Source organism: Fopius arisanus, unplaced genomic scaffold, assembly GCF_000806365.1.
Source record: "Fopius arisanus strain USDA-PBARC FA_bdor unplaced genomic scaffold, ASM80636v1 scaffold00022, whole genome shotgun sequence".
Taxonomy (NCBI): Eukaryota; Metazoa; Arthropoda; class Insecta; order Hymenoptera; family Braconidae; genus Fopius; species Fopius arisanus.
The window spans coordinates 1,273,009-1,291,620 of NW_011887761.1; the positions used below are offsets into that span (position 1 = coordinate 1,273,009).

At 36.4% G+C, this 18,612-nt stretch overlaps 1 protein-coding gene across 1 annotated transcript in view; it reads left to right on the forward strand.

The window, feature by feature from the left end:
* Positions 1-18,612, forward strand: part of Syt1 (Synaptotagmin 1) — an 83,336-nt gene that overhangs the window by 49,979 nt on the left and 14,745 nt on the right. The window contains exons 2-4 of the mRNA XM_011301448.1: positions 9,327-9,589; positions 12,282-12,431; positions 14,564-14,695. Of these exons, the coding sequence (XP_011299750.1) occupies positions 9,327-9,589; positions 12,282-12,431; positions 14,564-14,695 (545 nt within the window). The remainder of the gene's footprint in view (positions 1-9,326; positions 9,590-12,281; positions 12,432-14,563; positions 14,696-18,612) is intronic.

Below are 18,612 nucleotides of genomic sequence, written 5' to 3' on the forward strand. Positions count from 1 at the left end.
TTATAATCCTATTGCTAATAATCTCGTTCTATAATTATCAGTATTTTTTTAATAGTAACAAGAATCCATTCAATTTCTTCTAAGACAATTCGGTATTTAAGAAAAACGGATGATTATTAGTAGAGTTTATTCAAGGACATATCCTACATTTTAATTGGAACATCTTCTAAAATTAACCTAATCGTAATCACTTGAAAATTAGCCTATTGGATAAATAACCTACTGACAAAACAGGCTATGTCCAATCGCTCAAGTAAATGAATCTTTGGAAAAAATAATGTTTTTTGTTTCAATGTATGCCGTAGTCTTTTCTCAATATACCATGATCAATCAAAGCTGATGAAATCGGAAGTAGCATTGCTGATCCAGTTCGGATCGGAAACCGCTGACCTCAGCCTTGATACAGTACCAGTGCTATAGAGAATTATTACTGATTAGTAGAGGATCGAACCCGAGCGACCTAAGCCTCTTTGAAGATTCCGAATCTTGCTCGATTTAGCATGAATAATTCAGAGGACCTAGCTAGTTACTTTTTGTCCATACCCCAAATTTTGAATAGTTCCTCATGAATTTTGTGCTTCCCTCTAGGAATCGTGCTGAATAAAATCAATCAATTATAGATTATATTCCAGAAATCAGTGGATTTGAACTCGTCTATCAGGAAAAAAATCCTTTGATGGTCTACATCATTATTCACAAGAGAAGAAAATTGCAGTACGTCGTTATTTCTAGATCGAATTGCTTACGCGAGATAAAAACACGAATCAATTTTGAAAGATGAGAGACATTAAAAGTAATTCTCAATAATGCTGCTTGTTGGGATAATAATGAGAAAGATAAACCGCTGGAGAAAGAATTTTGATGAATATTGTTCAATGCATGCTGTAGTATAAATTATAAAATAACATTTGGAAGAAAACTTTCAGAGAAGTTCTCATGCAACAATATAATAATTTATATTGCGAGTTCTACAATATTTGTTTAATTATTATTGCTTATTAGATTATTGGAATTCTCTAATAAACTCCATTTTAATTGAAACAACTGGGAAAATGCTCCTTCAGAATATTTTGGGCCAGCTGTCATAAAGAAAAACAGATTTAAACAAAACGCAAGAATACAAAAAAAAATTAGATGAATTGAGTTTTAATTAATATCGCTAGGGCTCAATTGCGCGGATATATTAATGCCCAATCGCAGATGAAGTTTAGAAAATTACATAGTTGATCATTGTTTTTGTACTGGACTAGCTTAGGTATGCAATATATAATAAGTTCAGAATTTAAGATTCAACGAATCTGGGAAGTCTTCTATAATAAGTATAAAGTCTTTATTAATAGTGGAAAGAAATATATTGATATGGTATGGGGGGAAATGAGCCACAGGTTCTTAAGGGCCTCATCATCCTCTCCCTTTCAAGATGTAAAGGGCATTGCCAAAGGATATGATTCAAGTTTTCTTTTGAAGTACCACGCGAGCATTCTTCGATAAATGTGTTTCTCAACTACGTTTTCTATAAAAATGGCCTAGTGATCGGACTCCCAGTTTTCGTCGTGTATGCAATTCTTAATTCTATCTACGCGTGAAGAAGAGCTGAGAATAAGATCGAAATTGGATTCGCTATTCTGAACTTGATGAGTAATAGTATCTGTGTTATGTCAAATAATATTGTGTGTTAAGGATGTTCTGCTGGTATTTTGTTATTTTTCTTGTTTTTCTGAGATTTATTGAAAACTATCGATCGTATTGGGATATGAAAATATAGCATGTGTCCGTTCCATCATGATTGACCCATTCATAAAGTTTCATCCCGATACACTAAATTTTGATTAAAAAATTATAAAAAGTGGTATATTAGGATGAAACTTTGTGAAAGGATAAATCATAATCTAACAAACAAACGCTATATTTTCACATCCCAATCCGATCGATAGTTTTCAATAAATCTCAGAAAAATAGGACCAATAACAAAATACTGGCAGAACATCCTTAACAACAGATCTTCAATAACAATTGAGGAAGTTAGTATGATTTATTGAACAGTTCCATGCCAGGCTGTGGGCATTCCGATTCTTTATAAGCAAAGAATATTCTGAAGTGTTTGAAAGAGGAACAATCTAGTCCCATTTCCCATGAGATAAACTCCTGGGGTGTGAGGCTCAAGAAATGGCAAAGATATTGATAGCTAGGATAGTATTGCGGTTACTCAAATTCCAATAATTTCAGCTGTTTCACTTCTCTCGAATTTAATAAGGTGTAGAGATTTTTCCTGATGGCGTCGAACCCACGTTCCCTCCTACCATGTTTTCTATCTTTTCGTATAATATTAAGCCTAGAAAAGAAATTGGCGTGAATGATTGTTGAATTAAGCTATGTTTCAGAGGATAATAATATCTAAAGACTTAACTATAGTTTAAAATTTCCGGAAGATGAAGAAGCAGACTGTGGCAATTGCCCCGAGAGATTCCAAGTCCAATAGAATGAGTTGAGGTCGATTGAGCTTGTAAATTGGGATAACTGTTGTTGATTGGAGCCATGGCGACTATTTCTGGTTGAGGGCACTTCGGTTTCCCAGATAGGCGTGGCTGAGAGATTTGGACCTGGAGGAACAGAAGGTATTTTTTGAATTGTTCATTGGTAATAAGTGCAACGGAATTGTCAATCATCTTAGCGATTCCCCTGATATCGTGGGAAAATAATTCAACAGTTCCATGGAATCCCCTATCTTGACAATTAACTACCAACATAACAACGCCATCGAAAGAAATAGTATACGTTTCGGAGTTGGTTTCAAAGTACTCCCATGCTGCATAAACTTTTTGATGAACAGAAGAAATTTCTTTATTCCCTTGATTGACTTCCTGCATTTCCATGATATCTAGCGGGGGATTAGAGAAAAGTCACTTACTTGAGAAGGCGGTTTGTGGACGGTTCAGTTTCGGATGTAATTTGAAGATCATGAGATGAACCATTACCAGGTGAGGTAACACGAGTCTGTGGGTCATCAACCTCTCTTGTTCTCGCAGGTGCTGGCTGTGTGCCCTTCTTCATGACATCAATAACACACTAGTTGCCAAGTGAATAAATAAATCCAGTATTTGGTATTTTCGGGGCGATGATGTAATTCTATTGCTCTGGGATATACATAACTTTGTGCCATGGGAAAATATGATGGAAAGAGTGGGGGCGGGAGGCAGGGGGGTACTTCCCCGCTTCCATAGAGATCAGCTTGGATGTAGGTCTAATCTGCTGTAGTACTATTTCATCGGGGATTAACAGAGTAGAGACAAGAGTTCGAGACAAACAGCTTTTGCGTCTTTACGTGGTACGGACGATTTGGAAGAGTGTGTGTTCACAGTGCTATGCTGGCAGGTGTAACAGTAACAGTACGATATCCTTGGTTTTGGTATAGTAGGTGACTCATCCGAGCAATTTATTTTGATGAGTGATTGGCCTGGGATCAACATTTTCGTCGAATGCCTTGGTGTATTGGAAAATAGAAATATGATCGCTAACTAGAATAACAATCGCATGTCCTTTCATTATTTTTTGGACAGACTGGAAGTAGGATGGTTGAAAAGACATATATATTTGATTAGAATCCGCGCTCGGTGCGGATTTCAATAAAATGTATTAAAGATTTCTATGGTTAAAAAATGGCGTGTAATACATGGAGTTCCATGACTTGGGCCATTGTTGAGGTGACAATAGTATGTACACCAGATCTCGACCAAGCAATGGTCAAATGATTGATGATTGGCAAACCCTACTTGGACAAGGGCTTACCACAATATCTTTTTTAAAAACGCTTTAATAATGAGTTGAACGAAATATTCCCGAGGAAATTGACGAGCTGTTGACAAGCACATCCGTTCCCTTCAGTGGTTCAATCGAGACACCCAAGTAAAACCATTATATATTATAGATTTATGAGTAACGAGGATTGATCGTTGAAAATTGGTCAAGCATCGATGAAAACCGATTGGATTAGAACATTCAAAGCGAGCTTGAATTCAGTACCTATCATACGTATTTAGTCATCGACTGATTACAGAGTCGAAGCCAATAATGAAAAATTGAACCAGATTCTACCATTCGGATGGATTAACAAACCGAATTATCAAACTGATGCAAAATTACAACGCAGACCCACGACTGATCAGAATCAGTTGCTACTAGTTAATGTCTTATTCCAGCCCCTTTTGAATTTCCTCTTGGTATTTTAATTCGTCCATAAAATTGGCCTGTAACTACAATCCATCTAATCCTCGTGAGCTATTTCATTAGTGGTTTTTTATGGACTTAAAAAATTCCGAAATTCCTGCACCGTCACTTATTAGCATGGAAATGAGATAATTATCAGATCATAGGATTATAGCCAGTTATATATAACGACAGTTCGGTCACGTAGTCATTACTCTCGTCGTTAATTATGAATGAATAACGCACTTCTTCACCCATATACTCATTTTTTTTATATAACCCTCATTAAAATGAATCATAAAGATTAATAAAAATTAATAAAGATCAATAACGACAAGTACAGGTAGGAAAGAGCGGAAAGAACATTATTTTTGGAAAATTCTACTTAATAGTCTATCAATCGACTAATTATTTAATAGGTAATTTTTCCATTTATATTTTATTATTTATAAAAAATGTTAAACATTGAAAATAAAGTAATATTCAGTGAGCGTCCGTTTTTCTCCAGCATCATTCAGTAAAGATGGGGAAATGCAGAGTTGAATTGTTGAATTTTAATATTTCTCCAAATAAAAAATTCACGCTATCTCTACCAGTTTTTATATTTCCGTTTCTGGAAAGATGGTCGATGGTTCTCTTAAAGCAGGACTAGGGCATGGGAAAAGGGGAAAATTCACACTGGGTCTTGTATTGTATTGTACGAACAAGTTTATATTTCATACTGTCCATTCCTAGACAGCATTTGCCGACCAGAACTGGGCAAGGGAAAAGGAAACCCCCTAAAAGTAAAGCTCAAGTAGTTGGTTAAGAGTTAGTGTCTCTTGAGTCCATTATCCCTTAAGCATTGAGGAATTATTTCTTGATAATAAAACATAATAGAAGTAAAAACACAAATTATAGTGCTCATTTTTTTACTTCCATAATCAAACATGAATAAAAACTTATCCTTAAAACTTAGTAATTGAGAAATAGATTTCCTGTTGTTTGATCATCACAGGCATGCATTCTGATATCTAGGATTGATATTTCCCCTAGTTATTCGTCGCTAATTGCCAAGGCGACCGTAAGCTCTCACGTTAATATAGAGATTCACACAGCCACAGAGTACCGTATAGATTAGAATGTTAGCTGCATCCTATGGTAACAATAGACGAGTAACATATAGTAATAGCAGCAAAATGCCGGGCAAGTTGGGAGGGGATGTAGGGTTTAAACTTGGTAGCAGTAGTAGAGACGCATTCTGATCCGGCCACCGACAACGAGGATATATGTGCAGGTGCCTAGGCGTCTTTGTGGAGATAGGGTCAACACTTCCATAATTCCTTGTCTCATAACTCTGTCGGTGTTGCTAGTTAATTTCATCCTTAAATTTGGAGAGGTTTGGATCCTTCGATAAAGCAATCGTCTTTCTTCACTAAAATAAGTGTAGTCTCCGATCCTATTATGAATACTTCATATCCTGTCACGTTTACCCACACGCTTGTAATTATGGACATAGTTTGAAGAGTTTTGAGAATGTCCACAACTACGGAAACTGATTAATTGGTCCTCTTACAATGCAAGAGACACTCCTACTTTCGATTCAAGGATGCAGTACTCCCGTACACTTCCGTCCCTTCAGCCATTTACTATTATTCAGTAGTTTACCATGTGCTATATTGATTCTCATGCGAATTATAGTATGGGAGGGCCGGAAGAGACAGATGGATTCCGGAAAGTAATTTACACCAAGTCAAATTATCGCTCTGACGGTTGCTTCCAGACTGGCTTGTAATTTTCGCCTCCGGAAGCGGATTTATTTCTGATGATTACACGAATCGATTTTTAATTGATGGAAATTATAGCGTAATTTTCCCACTTCTTATTCTCACAAGGAACTGACCTGGCAATTCTGCAATTTTGATCGAATGATGCACTGCCCGGGTATGTGTCACTCTGGCGCAAAAGCGAGTGCACTCACCTGTATGGTGAAGTCGATTTAAAATTGAAAATTGATTAATTCATTAATTCATTAATTGAAATTGATTAATTGAGAGTTCGAATTTAATATTCATTGAGAGTATTTGCAATCATTAATATTTATGGAAAATCCAGGAATAGTATATTGTTATATCGCGAATGCGGTACAAAGAATAGGAGGCGGGATCGGAGCTTGTAAAAGCCGACAATAGTCATCCCATCTCCTAATTATTATTGCAAAAAAAAAGGGAAGGAAAAATTATGAAGGACTCGAAAAAATTGTATGGAGTTTTTCAAGTACTTTTTCCAGTATCTTTCTCTCCCTATGAAGAAATAAATCGCATGGTGCAACGGAAAGCTCTAGAAAAAATGATTTATAGATGTTTATTACAAAAGGAATTTCAATGGAATATGAAAAAGGCTGAAGCCCATTCACTATAAAGCGTATAATATCATCAATTTACGACAAAAGTCGAGAACTTCAGTTTTTCAATTTAATTTTTCTTCTATGTAGGGAAAAGTTGTAACGGAAAGCTTTAGAAAAAGCTGTCTATAGATGTTTATTGTAAACTCTTCATGCACTGAAGTATGAAAAAGGCATAAAATTCATACGCTACAAGGCATGGCATATCATCAATTTAGCATGAATGGCAGCAAAAATTAAAAAAAACCAAACCTTGTTTTTCCAATTTTGTTAACGCTTTGTTTAAACAGTTTTGGTGCTATGTAGTGGATTATTACGCTGATATTTTTCACGAGAGCACATCCAGGTGAAACGTATCAATGCATATTTTTAGTTGCAAATATTACTCGTTCTGAGGATGGGATGGGTTTCGGAATAGGAGTGAGTCAATGTCCATTTCAACTATTATGCTAATTAACTCTTTACTAAATCTGTTCGGTAAAAAAGCGACACATAAAGTTGATCGTTTATTAGTGTACGAATCTAATTATCCACACAGAAAACAATAGCCATAAAATACGAAATTTCAAATGTAATTTATGAGATGTACGTAAATTACCCCTCATTTTGGAAAATTGATACCAATTTTGCGTACATCAGTAGTACTTGCAATAGCTGATACCATTGAAATGATTTTACGATTAGTGGCTAAGTATAGTTTTCTTACTAATATCCCACTTTCTCTCCAACTGCCCCTCCCCTTTGCCATCTTATTGCACAATTTTTTTTCAATCGAAATTTTTCTCGCATACGGCATGCCTGATCTGGGCCTCACTCGGGCCGAATTAGGTTGGCAGTACTGAACTTAGATGAATCCCGGAGTAAGAAGACGGACAATTCTATTTATCTGAATAATGTAATTAGCTGCAATATTTTTTTGAGAAGTTTTGAAAAAAAATACCTCACTTGGCATGCCTAACCAAAAAAGGAGACATTGTCGCCAAACTTCGTATTTTTATGTTTTAGACCATTCCGTAGGTAGGAATTAACCATCGGCCCAAGCCTAGCCAGCGTAGGGATAGGCCTGGTATCCGGGCCTGGTCCTATCCTGAAATGGAACACTGGACCAAGATAGACCCCAGCCTAGAGACAAGTCTTAGTATCCACGCTAGGATCAAGCCTCGATTCTAATTAATACTAAATACTTGAGGCCGACTCCGAATTTATTATTATTCTATTTCTCGTTGGTTCTTATCTTTCTTACATGAAATAATGATGGAAATAATTGTTTTAATGATTAAAAAAATTACATTTAAGAAAAAAAATGACCGCAGTGGGGCTTGCACCCGCGATCATCGAATTCAACAGTTTTCAATAAAAATAAGCAAGACCATGTTATTAATTATTTCGAACCCGATGGTCATTGCTCGATTTCCGTAGATGACCGGCCCGATCCCGTTGCCCCAATGAAGATCACTCTCGCCCACCGTTGTTGTGCTGAGCATCGACTGCACACCTGTACCTGAAACATGCACTTAATGTGCCACTACTAACTCACTAACCGCTGCGCTAAGTGCGGTTACCTTATAACACGTTATATATCACTCCTCCCATTTTCCTCTTGTTTCAATTCCGACTACTCTATTTTATTATTGTACTCGTTTCCCCTCCTACAATTATGCAGGAGAATTATCACAGTTATTTAAATAATTGAGTTAAGCATACCACTCCTGGGAATGGATTGGCCGAGGATTGGTCAGTCTCCGTTTAAAAAATTAACCCGCTTCAATCGTGGGTACAACGGGATCTAGGCTCGGTATTCCAAGACTAGCATACCAGTCCGGAGTCTGCTAAGGCAGGGCTGCCATGTTAGCTTTGAAAATACATTGGCTCCATCAGTGGCCCAAGCAAGGGACAGTGTGCTCTAGTTTCGCCTCGACTGGAGCTTATATACCAGCATTGGATAGAGCCTTGTCCAAACCTGGAAACACGCAGCTTTGAGAATACGTTGGTTTCCCCAGTGGGACAATGGTCCAATTGTCAAGCTTGCCATTCCCTGCCTGGGATGTCGCATTATATCCCAGAAACTGTACCCAATGTACAGACTCTGTATGTTTGAAGTTTCGGCCAAGAGGAACAATGCGTCCTCCCAGCAAACTTCATAGCGGATGCTATTTTTTACCATTTTCCTATGATTCTTGGTGTCTTCTGGTTCGCAGAGTGCCTCGAAATTCTTGAACACAATGATTAGTAAATTTCTGCTGAATTTTACCGTTTCGAAAAAAATGCGTAATTTTTTCGTAGCTCTTTTCGTGACAAACCCGAAAATTTACTGATCAGCTCCACTTTTTCTCTTCTATTTTTACAGAAATTCACCTAAAATGATTTTCGCTTGTGAATTATGTGAAATGTTCCGTTTTTTTTTTAATATATTTTTTTTCGATTTAACCATTTCTGTCACCGTGTCACCGGCTAATTATTTAGTAATTTGCATTTGTTCAAAGACATCGAATCAATGGTCAAACTTCAAACGTAACCCTATATAATTGACTGCATTAAAAAGGCTATATAAATGATAATATTTTCCTGAAAATAATGATTTGCGTTCTCAATAATGAATTTCTCAGTTTTTTCCCATTTCTCAATTTGACCCTCAATTATTAGTTTCATCCTATTTGTATTCTTAACTTCATTTATTTAATTTCTTATTTTTTCATTTGGTTATTGTTCTTTCTACATATGCAATATAATTTTTGTACAGATGAGTGGAGTGAGAGTTTCCCGTATCAACTTCTGATTGGCACTGGTGTAGCACTCATGGCACTCGTTCTTCTCGCAGCTGTGAGCTTTCAGTGTTCATCCACATGGAAGTGGCTCCTAGGTGTCGCCAGACAAGAGAGTGACGATGACACCGATGGAGAATTGTCTCAACAAAATGCAATACGCATCAGTCATTCGCTACCTGATTTGCAGTCTGAACCGATTACGCATGAGTATATTCAGGAGCAGAAAGATAGTAAAAAGGTTGGTAAATTTTTTGAATTTCAATAAAATCTAGACTCATTTGAACCTTTGGGAGAATGTGAAAGCTTGGCACAGGGGTAATTTCTATACATCAATTCTCTTTCGACAGTCGGCATAGGATATTCGGTAAAGGAATACAATACCACCCTCATACGTAACCTAAATTTCATCGTTGAATTTATATACTTCAAGTCACCCCATTTATTATGATGAGTGCCTGCGTACACAGGAAATTTTGCTCGTAGCCTGTTGGTTACAGTCGAGAGGGGAGGGAATCAGTTTCTCATGGTTAGTTGGTTAGTTAAATTTAGCGGGTGTGCGGTCGAGCTTCCCTGCCGCCACCAAACTCTGTTTCGAGTTATTGTAGCTCCGCCTACGTTAGGTTACAGATTAAATTTCCGGTCCGGCTTTTTTCGTCAGCTTGATGCAATCCGAATCTTATTGCACCCTGATGACAGGTTCCTCTTCGGTTACACTTAGCGAAGCTTGCTGCGCCAGTCCGTCCGCCTCTTCGTTGCCATGAATGCCTTCATGTCCTGGGACCCACGCTAAGGTCATCTTGTTGTGTCCTCCCAGCCTTTCCAACTCCTCCATGGTTTCCCAGACCTGAGTCCGTGTTGGGTTTTAGGAGTGCTTCGATATACTACAGTCAGCGTAAGTTTTCAATTCCCTGGGTACTCGTACCCAACGTAGTTACTACATGTAACTATGTCCCCCACTCCCAAAATAGAAGGAAAAACTTATGCTGGCTTCAGTGGCCCGACTGCAGAGTGATAGTGACCCGACTGCCTGATCAAATGTATATATATACTTGTTCATCGTCTGCCGATTTGCCAGAATCTCTGAGCATTTCTCGATGGCCAACATTTCGGCTTGGTACACTGTAGTTTTGGTTCTGAGGGATCAGCTGCTTTCATAATGCTTCGTCGGTCCATGCAGTCCCTCCCGAAACGGTCTCTATCTATATCCTGAACCGGTCGTGTACCAATGCATGACCTTCTAGCTTGGTGATCTCTTCGGCGTTTGCTACCAGATGGTGCAGGATGGTCTCTGTAAACATTCTTCCTATAGGCATACCGCGATCAGGACATTGGTCGGTCCATTAGTGACCTTTTTATATATCTATTTATAAGTCTTTCGAGCATCTTGAGAACGAAAGAAGTTAGACTGATTGATCTAAAATCTCTGAGCTTGACGTAGCCATTTTTCTCAGACGATAGTTTTTAACCTTGTGATCTGAGCCTGAGGGTTCCTTTGAGACCCGCCATTTCCCTACCATGTCCACCGTGCTCGCTGTGTAGATAGTTATGTCCAGCACTTCTTGAAGGTCGGCTTCGTTTCTCTATTTAGAAGTATGGCAGGTTTTTCCAAAACGAAGTAGTGTAGGGCTTCACGTCTTGCATTGGTAATGAAGCTCCCCCATCGTACGTGGTGGGAGTTGGTATCACTTCCAAGCAAGAGTTTTAGCCCATCCTTCTTGACTTTGTTTGTGAGGTCCTCGACTTTCTATCTCAGAGGAGGCTCTACGGAGTTGTAGGGGAAACAAGCTGACCCTACTATGCACTCCGAGATTCTGTCTTCTCATAACTTAATTTTTATTATGGCAACCGCCGGATCCCCATTAGAGTTGTCGTAGGAAAGTGGTCTCTGTCCTTATAGTGAGGAGGCAGGCCCTTATCCTGTTTTCCCCAGGATTTGCATGGAATAACTTTCCACGATCTCGTTGGCCTTTTACTTTCCCATCCACTAACCACGATTCTTGAATGATAACTATGGCGGTCTGCATCGTAGCTATCGTCCTGCAGAGGATAACTGAGGCGCTTTTGCTGTGATGCAAATTAATTTGAACTATCTCGTACGGCCTGTGGGCCATTGAAGGGCTCACTTGAGCTCCTAGCTAGTCTGATATCTTCCCTCTTGCGGTTCTTCTCGAACAACTTTACAATTGATCTATGAGTCCCGCAGTTCTGTCGCCGATTAGTGCGGCGAAGTGGGCGCTCGCAGCTCCTTTTGCTGCCCTTCACAACGACCTAATCGTCGGAGTCGATCCCCTCATTCTGCCGTCCCATAAGCTTGATAGCGGCTTGGCACGACACCTCCTCTATGTGTACCACCATCCGATGGCGCATTTATTGTAAGGGATCACGTAAGCCTCATTCATGATCATCCTGACTCTGGCCAGCTGAAGCATTCAACAAATAAGCAGCAATCAATCAATTTCTTAACTAAATTAAATATTGAATCAAAAGGATTTATTACAAAGTTTTCAATACCAATAATCCGCAAATTCAACAATTTTCACACCTCAAACTGCAGTACATGCTTTGTTCTGCTTGAAATCCAGAAAATAGAATAAAATAAAATTTAAATTAATTTAATTGAATCAATAATCCGACGAAAAGACCTTCATTCTTGGTTAATGTGACAGTACTATCTATCAGTTCCCAAATAAATACTCACACATGAAACGATCGAAATAACACAATATATAATAACAAGCCAAATTATAGGATATATCATTTTCCAAGTTATTTTATTAATATGTATAATTAATAATATTAGTATGAAGAGAAAAGAGATTTTTTGAGAATATTTTGGGCAAATGTTTCGCTAACTACCAATGTAATGTGATAAATTTATAGATTGAATGACAGATCAATGAATTTCCTAATCACTGAAATTGATTCTGCAGCATGTACTACGGCAAACAACTCTACCAATTGTTCCAACGAGGCATCAAACTTTCCAACGTCAGCTGTCCCATCGTCTCGATCTGCCCAATATTAAATTCAGCATCTGCAGCTTGGAGAATCGCAGTGACTCGAGCCTCGGCCTCATCAAGGTAATCACTTGTAACGAAACTTTTATGCTAAGTATGATTGTCTTAATTATTCCCTGGACCGTCTTGGCTCTCTAGTTTCTCAAAGTCCACTTTTCAGAATAAATTTAAAAACGCCAGTTCGTCCTACAATGATTACTTTCTTCCGGTGCTTCGATTTCCCGTCTTACCAGTTTTTCCAGATTTCAAATTTCCAGGGTTTTTCCCCAGATACGAGTGTTCAAACTGATGTCGTTATACCGTAATGAATCGACCCACCAGAATGGGTTCTACTTACCAAACGTGGGTTGGATCCTACCATATTCTCGCGACTATAATCAATAATATATTGTGCACCAAGGTAAGAAAACAGGGCATTTTAATTCGTATGTGTATTATTCACCTGCGGCGAAGCCAAGGGTGGTAGGTAAACAGGAAGGTTTGAATGCCCTGCCTCCCTTGCCCGGTGCACATTGTTCTTTCCGCAATCACTCCACGGAAAAGTTCCATTTTCCTTCGTAAATGAAGGAAGGAGTGTGGCTTATGTCATCCCGACGATCCTCAAAAATAAAAATCTGAGGGATAGAATAGGCCACGTCATTAAGGGAGTCGTTATTATGAAAGTAGAAACACAAAAATGAAGTTCGCCCGAGTCGAAATATCTCGAAACCTGTAGAACTAATTCCTCATTGGTCAACTGGAAGCGCCAAATTCAAATTCAGCACACGAAGTGCGCAGTAGGTCTCGTAAAGTCTAACTTGCCGTGGAGGTATGATGCAAAATGAAGTTACTCCTTGATAATAGTGCGAGATTTGCTCATTCTTTCACCAATTACCATCAGATTTTCAATGATTAGAATAATTAAATCCATAGAAACGAATTCCTCAGAGGTGGCCTATTCGTATACAGAACTTAATCGCGGCTATTTGACTTGCGGACGCTCTGCGACGTCTAGCGGTACTGGCAGAACTATAATTTTAGATATCTCACCGGGAATACATGGCATTGACCCTGCCATTCCTCTCGTTCCCCCTTTATTTACCAGTTTCCCCACAACAACAATAAAATCTCATTAATATCTTTAAGAACAAAAAAAAATATTTTTTCTCAAACCATGTGATCCCTCATACTCTACCACAATTCAATAATATGAGGCAGCTTTCCAATAAAGTGCGCCCTCAGAACTAATATTTATCCGATAACCATGACTCGTTTTTATTGAGTCAACTCCGGAATGTATATCCCTACGTTAATCGTTCCATTGAGTGAAAATTCACGCTCCCACGGGGAATACCGCAAAATCAAATTGAATTTCAACTTCATGCACCTGTCAATAACATTTCGAGGGGTCTTTATATCTATCGATTAGTTTTGTATTTGTTTGTTTTATCCCACCTGTAAATGCACATTCTTTTAATTCTTCTACGCTACATCAATCCCAATAATTTTTCTGTACTATACAAAAATTTAACTGCCTAGAATAATTCTCTTGTTAACTCTTGTGTTAAAACTCTAAACTGAAACATTCCTGTATGCGTTTTTGGAAATTCATTTTCTAAAAACTTACGAAGAGAACAAATTACTTCAGGCGATTTTGAAAATCCATCAAGCTAGAAAGATGAAAATGCATTTGTGAATTCTTTTTCAAAAATTAATAAATAAGTCTTTTTTCTTTTTTACACAATTTGTGCATAAGGAGATGAAATGTAGAAAAATCTGGAAACTTTCTCAGTCTTCTGGAAGTTCCTAGAAAATATTTTAATAACATTCGGAGGTTTTTTACGCGTTATTACATTTACTCAACAATAGTTTATATACATTAAGGTTTTTTCCTGCGTAAAACAAAGCTTTTGGTTTCTTCTAAAATATGTAAACAGAGTGTATCCAGAAGAAATGTCGCTAAAGTCCTTGGATATCCTTAATACCATCATTATTTTCGACACTTTTCTATGAGTAATTTTTTCTGCATTGACTTTGACATTTCTATTATTTTTATTCAATTTATATTATAGTATTGCCTGACTTGTGATATCCTTCATTAATTTTGGAATGAAGAAAAATCTTTAAGGGACTTTAAAATAATTCTGCTCATCATATCAGAAGTTTTGATAAACAAATAAATGACTATTCTCCTATGTTCTAATGGGATTATGCAGCCAGAGTTGTACAAGAAGGATTTGACAAGGCAGGAGAGTACTGAAAGCTCCAGTACAGTGGAAATGGAATATGCCGGCAAGCTCCATTTTGCGCTGAGATACGACAAAGAAATTGATGGACTCGTTGTTAAGGTAATTTTTTTTCTTTCCCATCATCAAATTCGTCACCCATTTATTACATGAAAGTTTGTTATCGTATAAAATATTTACTCTGCAGTTATTGTTTAAATTTTAATGGTTAATAGTTAATCAACTATAAAGTGGCTGCAAATTGATCATTTTTTCTTGGAGACTGTCCACTTTGAAATTTGGGTCAAAAATTTTTCAATTTGCGTAACTTTTCACCTGTTTCATAAATGGTTCGATAGTACTTCAAATAAAAATGATTTGAGGCAGAATCCGCATCATTGAATAAGGTCAAAAAGAATTAAATCAATTCACCGTTTCGTTTTCGAAGACTAATTACATAAATTTCATAAATTTACATGGTTAAGAATAACTGGAATGGAAAATATAGTTATATTTTAGTTGTTCATACACAATTGAATCAATCAAGGGAGACTAAATATATACTATCAAAAGATTTTTGTCTGGGCCCTTTTACAGCGCATAAACTTTTCAAGAAGACGGTCGCGCGACAACTAATGTTATATCAAGATTAGTTTTGGAAATAAAAACAATTTAAAGCAATAGAGCAATAATTGCATTTTCGGATTTTTCGAGTCGTAATGAGCCGATATAACGCGAAAAATACAAATCTTAAATTTCAACGATTACAATGTTGTCATTTGGAAGCAAAAAGTAGTAAATTATTTACAAATAATGTATTTTGTAGGAGTCCAAGAAATATTTCCATCGTGATTATTTCCGTTATAACAGGTCAATATGTCGTTTGAATTTCTCGAAAATCATCGTGACAGATTTACATTATTTTAATATGGAAATGTTTGAAGATTTTGATTTTCTTCAATTAACACAACTACAAGTTTTCGTTGATAAATTGAAAATTTTCTTCTATATAGCGCAATTGAATTTTCAAATATGTTAATATTGCGAAAACCTTATCACAGGATTGATTCGAATTTATATGCATACAATTGTTATCGCCCACCATAAAAATTAAATATTCAATAATTGAATAATTGAATCCTATTGTGACTATTTTTTAATCGGATCAAGATACCGTCATACCGTGCTTATGTTAATTTTACCAATTACTTTTTCAGCAATTGTTGATAAATGAGGGGAAAATAAGATTTAGAAATCGAGGTGGAACTTCCCTAGAAATATTGTTATCGTTAAAATTGAAATTCTGTATGTTTTGTTTCATGTCAATCCATAATGACCCAAAAAGTCGCAAAATGCCATTTTCCATGAGAATGTTTTCGAACTTCATCTCTGAATAAGTGCTAATAGATCCGTGAAATTAATTTTTTTTCATGTTGAGCCATAATTGTCGATATTAATTAAAATTCAAATAATTTATCAATTTATAAAATCTTCTGATTTTTTCAAAAATTCGTTTTTTTCGATAACTGCACAAAAAATTTCAGGAAATACTTTAATGATGACTTGAAAAATTTATTTCAATGTCTTGTTGAGCAAGTTTTGGAAGGTGGAAATAACAGCAATAATCGTTGTACTCGTATATAACAAAGATTGGCCAAAATTTGTACTGTGGAAATATTGAAATCCTGATGGGACATATGTATTCATCCTCAATAGAATTTGATTACAGCCTAAAAGACAATTTCGATGCTTCACTGTTGGAACTCGAGGATAATTACCGTAGCTATATATGTCGATATAATTTTTCAGATGATCTTTTCTAATTTCGAATTTCAAAGTTGGCAAAAGCCCATTGGGTGGTGTCTTGCTCATTTAATTCCGCACTTGTCATGATTAATAATCACCAGAATACTAAAGCAAATAATAATAATAACGAAATTACAAAAAAGATTTGAAAAATGCAGAAATTACGCCAATGATTTATAGATACATCGGAAATTTCTGATGAATCCATCTCTTGACATTTCTCCAACTGCGTAATTTTCCTTGAAGATAATGAGAAAAAAATTAATAGATATTTTTTATCGACACTTTTTTTGGTTTTGAAACATGCTCAAGTGGTTAAATGAACTTTACGTTGAATAGCGCCCATCAAATTGGAAATGTTGTAGTATTGATCTGCTCGTCAATGCTATGAAAAGGGTCCGAGTGGGGGTGATGCATCTCTAATGAAGTCACTTAGAAAGTATGTCCTGGCTTTAAACTGAATAATCAATGCAATTCATTTAACTCTCACGTGTGCGGTCCTTTCGCTACGCGGAGAATTTCAATGTAACGCCATTTACCAAGGATCTTATAAATCGTTAACTACATATTTTAAACAAATTATATACTGCCGTAAAATTAGATGGATTTTAATTATATTATAATTTGAATTGAATTTCAATTAAAAATACTCACTAAAATTCATGAAAATTGGTTATTGCAAGTTCAATAATAATAAATTATATATCCGTACTGCTTTTCAAGATTTGTTGTCTGGGAATTGGTACTGCATACTTCCCAAATTCGGAAACTTAAAAATCACTGCGGAAAAAGGCTATCCGAGCTTTTGGGATTGGTTTTTTTCACTCTTGTGGTTGGCGAGTTCTTGCCTGCCGCAGGAACGCCAACTCCACACGAGTAAAAAAACCCATTCCAACAGCCCTGAAATCAGCAGATGCGGCAGTGATAGTCATAAACAAGTACGTGCCGACCGAGTTTCTACGGGTCGACTGTCTAACAGTCAGACTCTAACTGCTGCACTCCTATACGCCTAAATTGAATGACGCAACAATAAAATTAACCTTCTCCAAAAAGTATTTTGAATTAGATTGTTTTTCTTTTTTTAATGTCCTTAATTTATCATTATCTTCAGATTAAGCATACAAAAAAATATATTCTAATGATTTTTTAATTATTTAAAACCGGAGGCCAAAAATCTACTCTTTGCGAAATTTTTTCATAGACGTCATAGTGGTGTGAGTTCATATACACATGCACGGTTGTGTGAATCATACAGGCGCGTAGGACGCTATGTCTGTTATTTACACAGCACCGTAGCTTTAGTTGTGAATATCTCGAAAAATATTGAAAAGTTATCGAGACATTCTAACTTCTTATCTTGATCTTTGAATGATCTCTATAAGTTGATTAGTTCTCTAGAAATTAATGCCAGACGATTGACTTTTTCTGTTGTTCTATGTTTTTGTTGCGTTTTCATTCAACTTTATTTGGTTGTCAACCAAAATGTCTGACTTTTATTCTAAAAGCATTATTCACGTATAGACAATCAATGGTTTAAATTGAAAAAATGTAATTCAAGGTAGTGCGCTAATTTTTTTGACGTTTTTTTTATTTCATTGGAAAACTGCAATAATTTTATGAGGAATCCAAGAAATTCAAATTACTAGCGTCATAAAATCGATGAGAATTCTCATGAAAAAAAAAATTATGGAGTAATCGAATATCAAAAAAATTGAAAATGTTCATTAATGAAAAAAAAATTAGAGAAAAGAGTTGATTTTTTCCCAACTTTAAAACATTGATTTTCCATAAAAAAAATAGCTTTAGCATAACAATAATGTTTTTTTCAAAATGAGGGTGTTTGGATTGAAAATTGTGTATAAAATTCATTTAAAATATAATTAGTACAACTGAAATTCATTAATGAACACAAAGATTAAAATTTGTAAATGAAATATTGCTAAAGGCTTTCGTTTTATTTTATTGCATTACTTTGACCTTTCGTTATAGTTTCTTCGATATCTTCGATATCTTTCGTCCGGAATATTCACAACTCGAAAGGTGATTAGCGAATTGATGATTGCGAAATGTTTTTAATGGAGTTAGAGAAAAAAAGTGTTATGAATTCATTGGCTGTTAATGAATTGAGCGACGAGAAAGGGGGTGGGTGGAGAAGCTGAAAGGGATTTCTTCCGGAAGATTGAAGTGCGGCTGAAACGAGTACAAGCAATACAAGTGATGGAAACTATATTGGC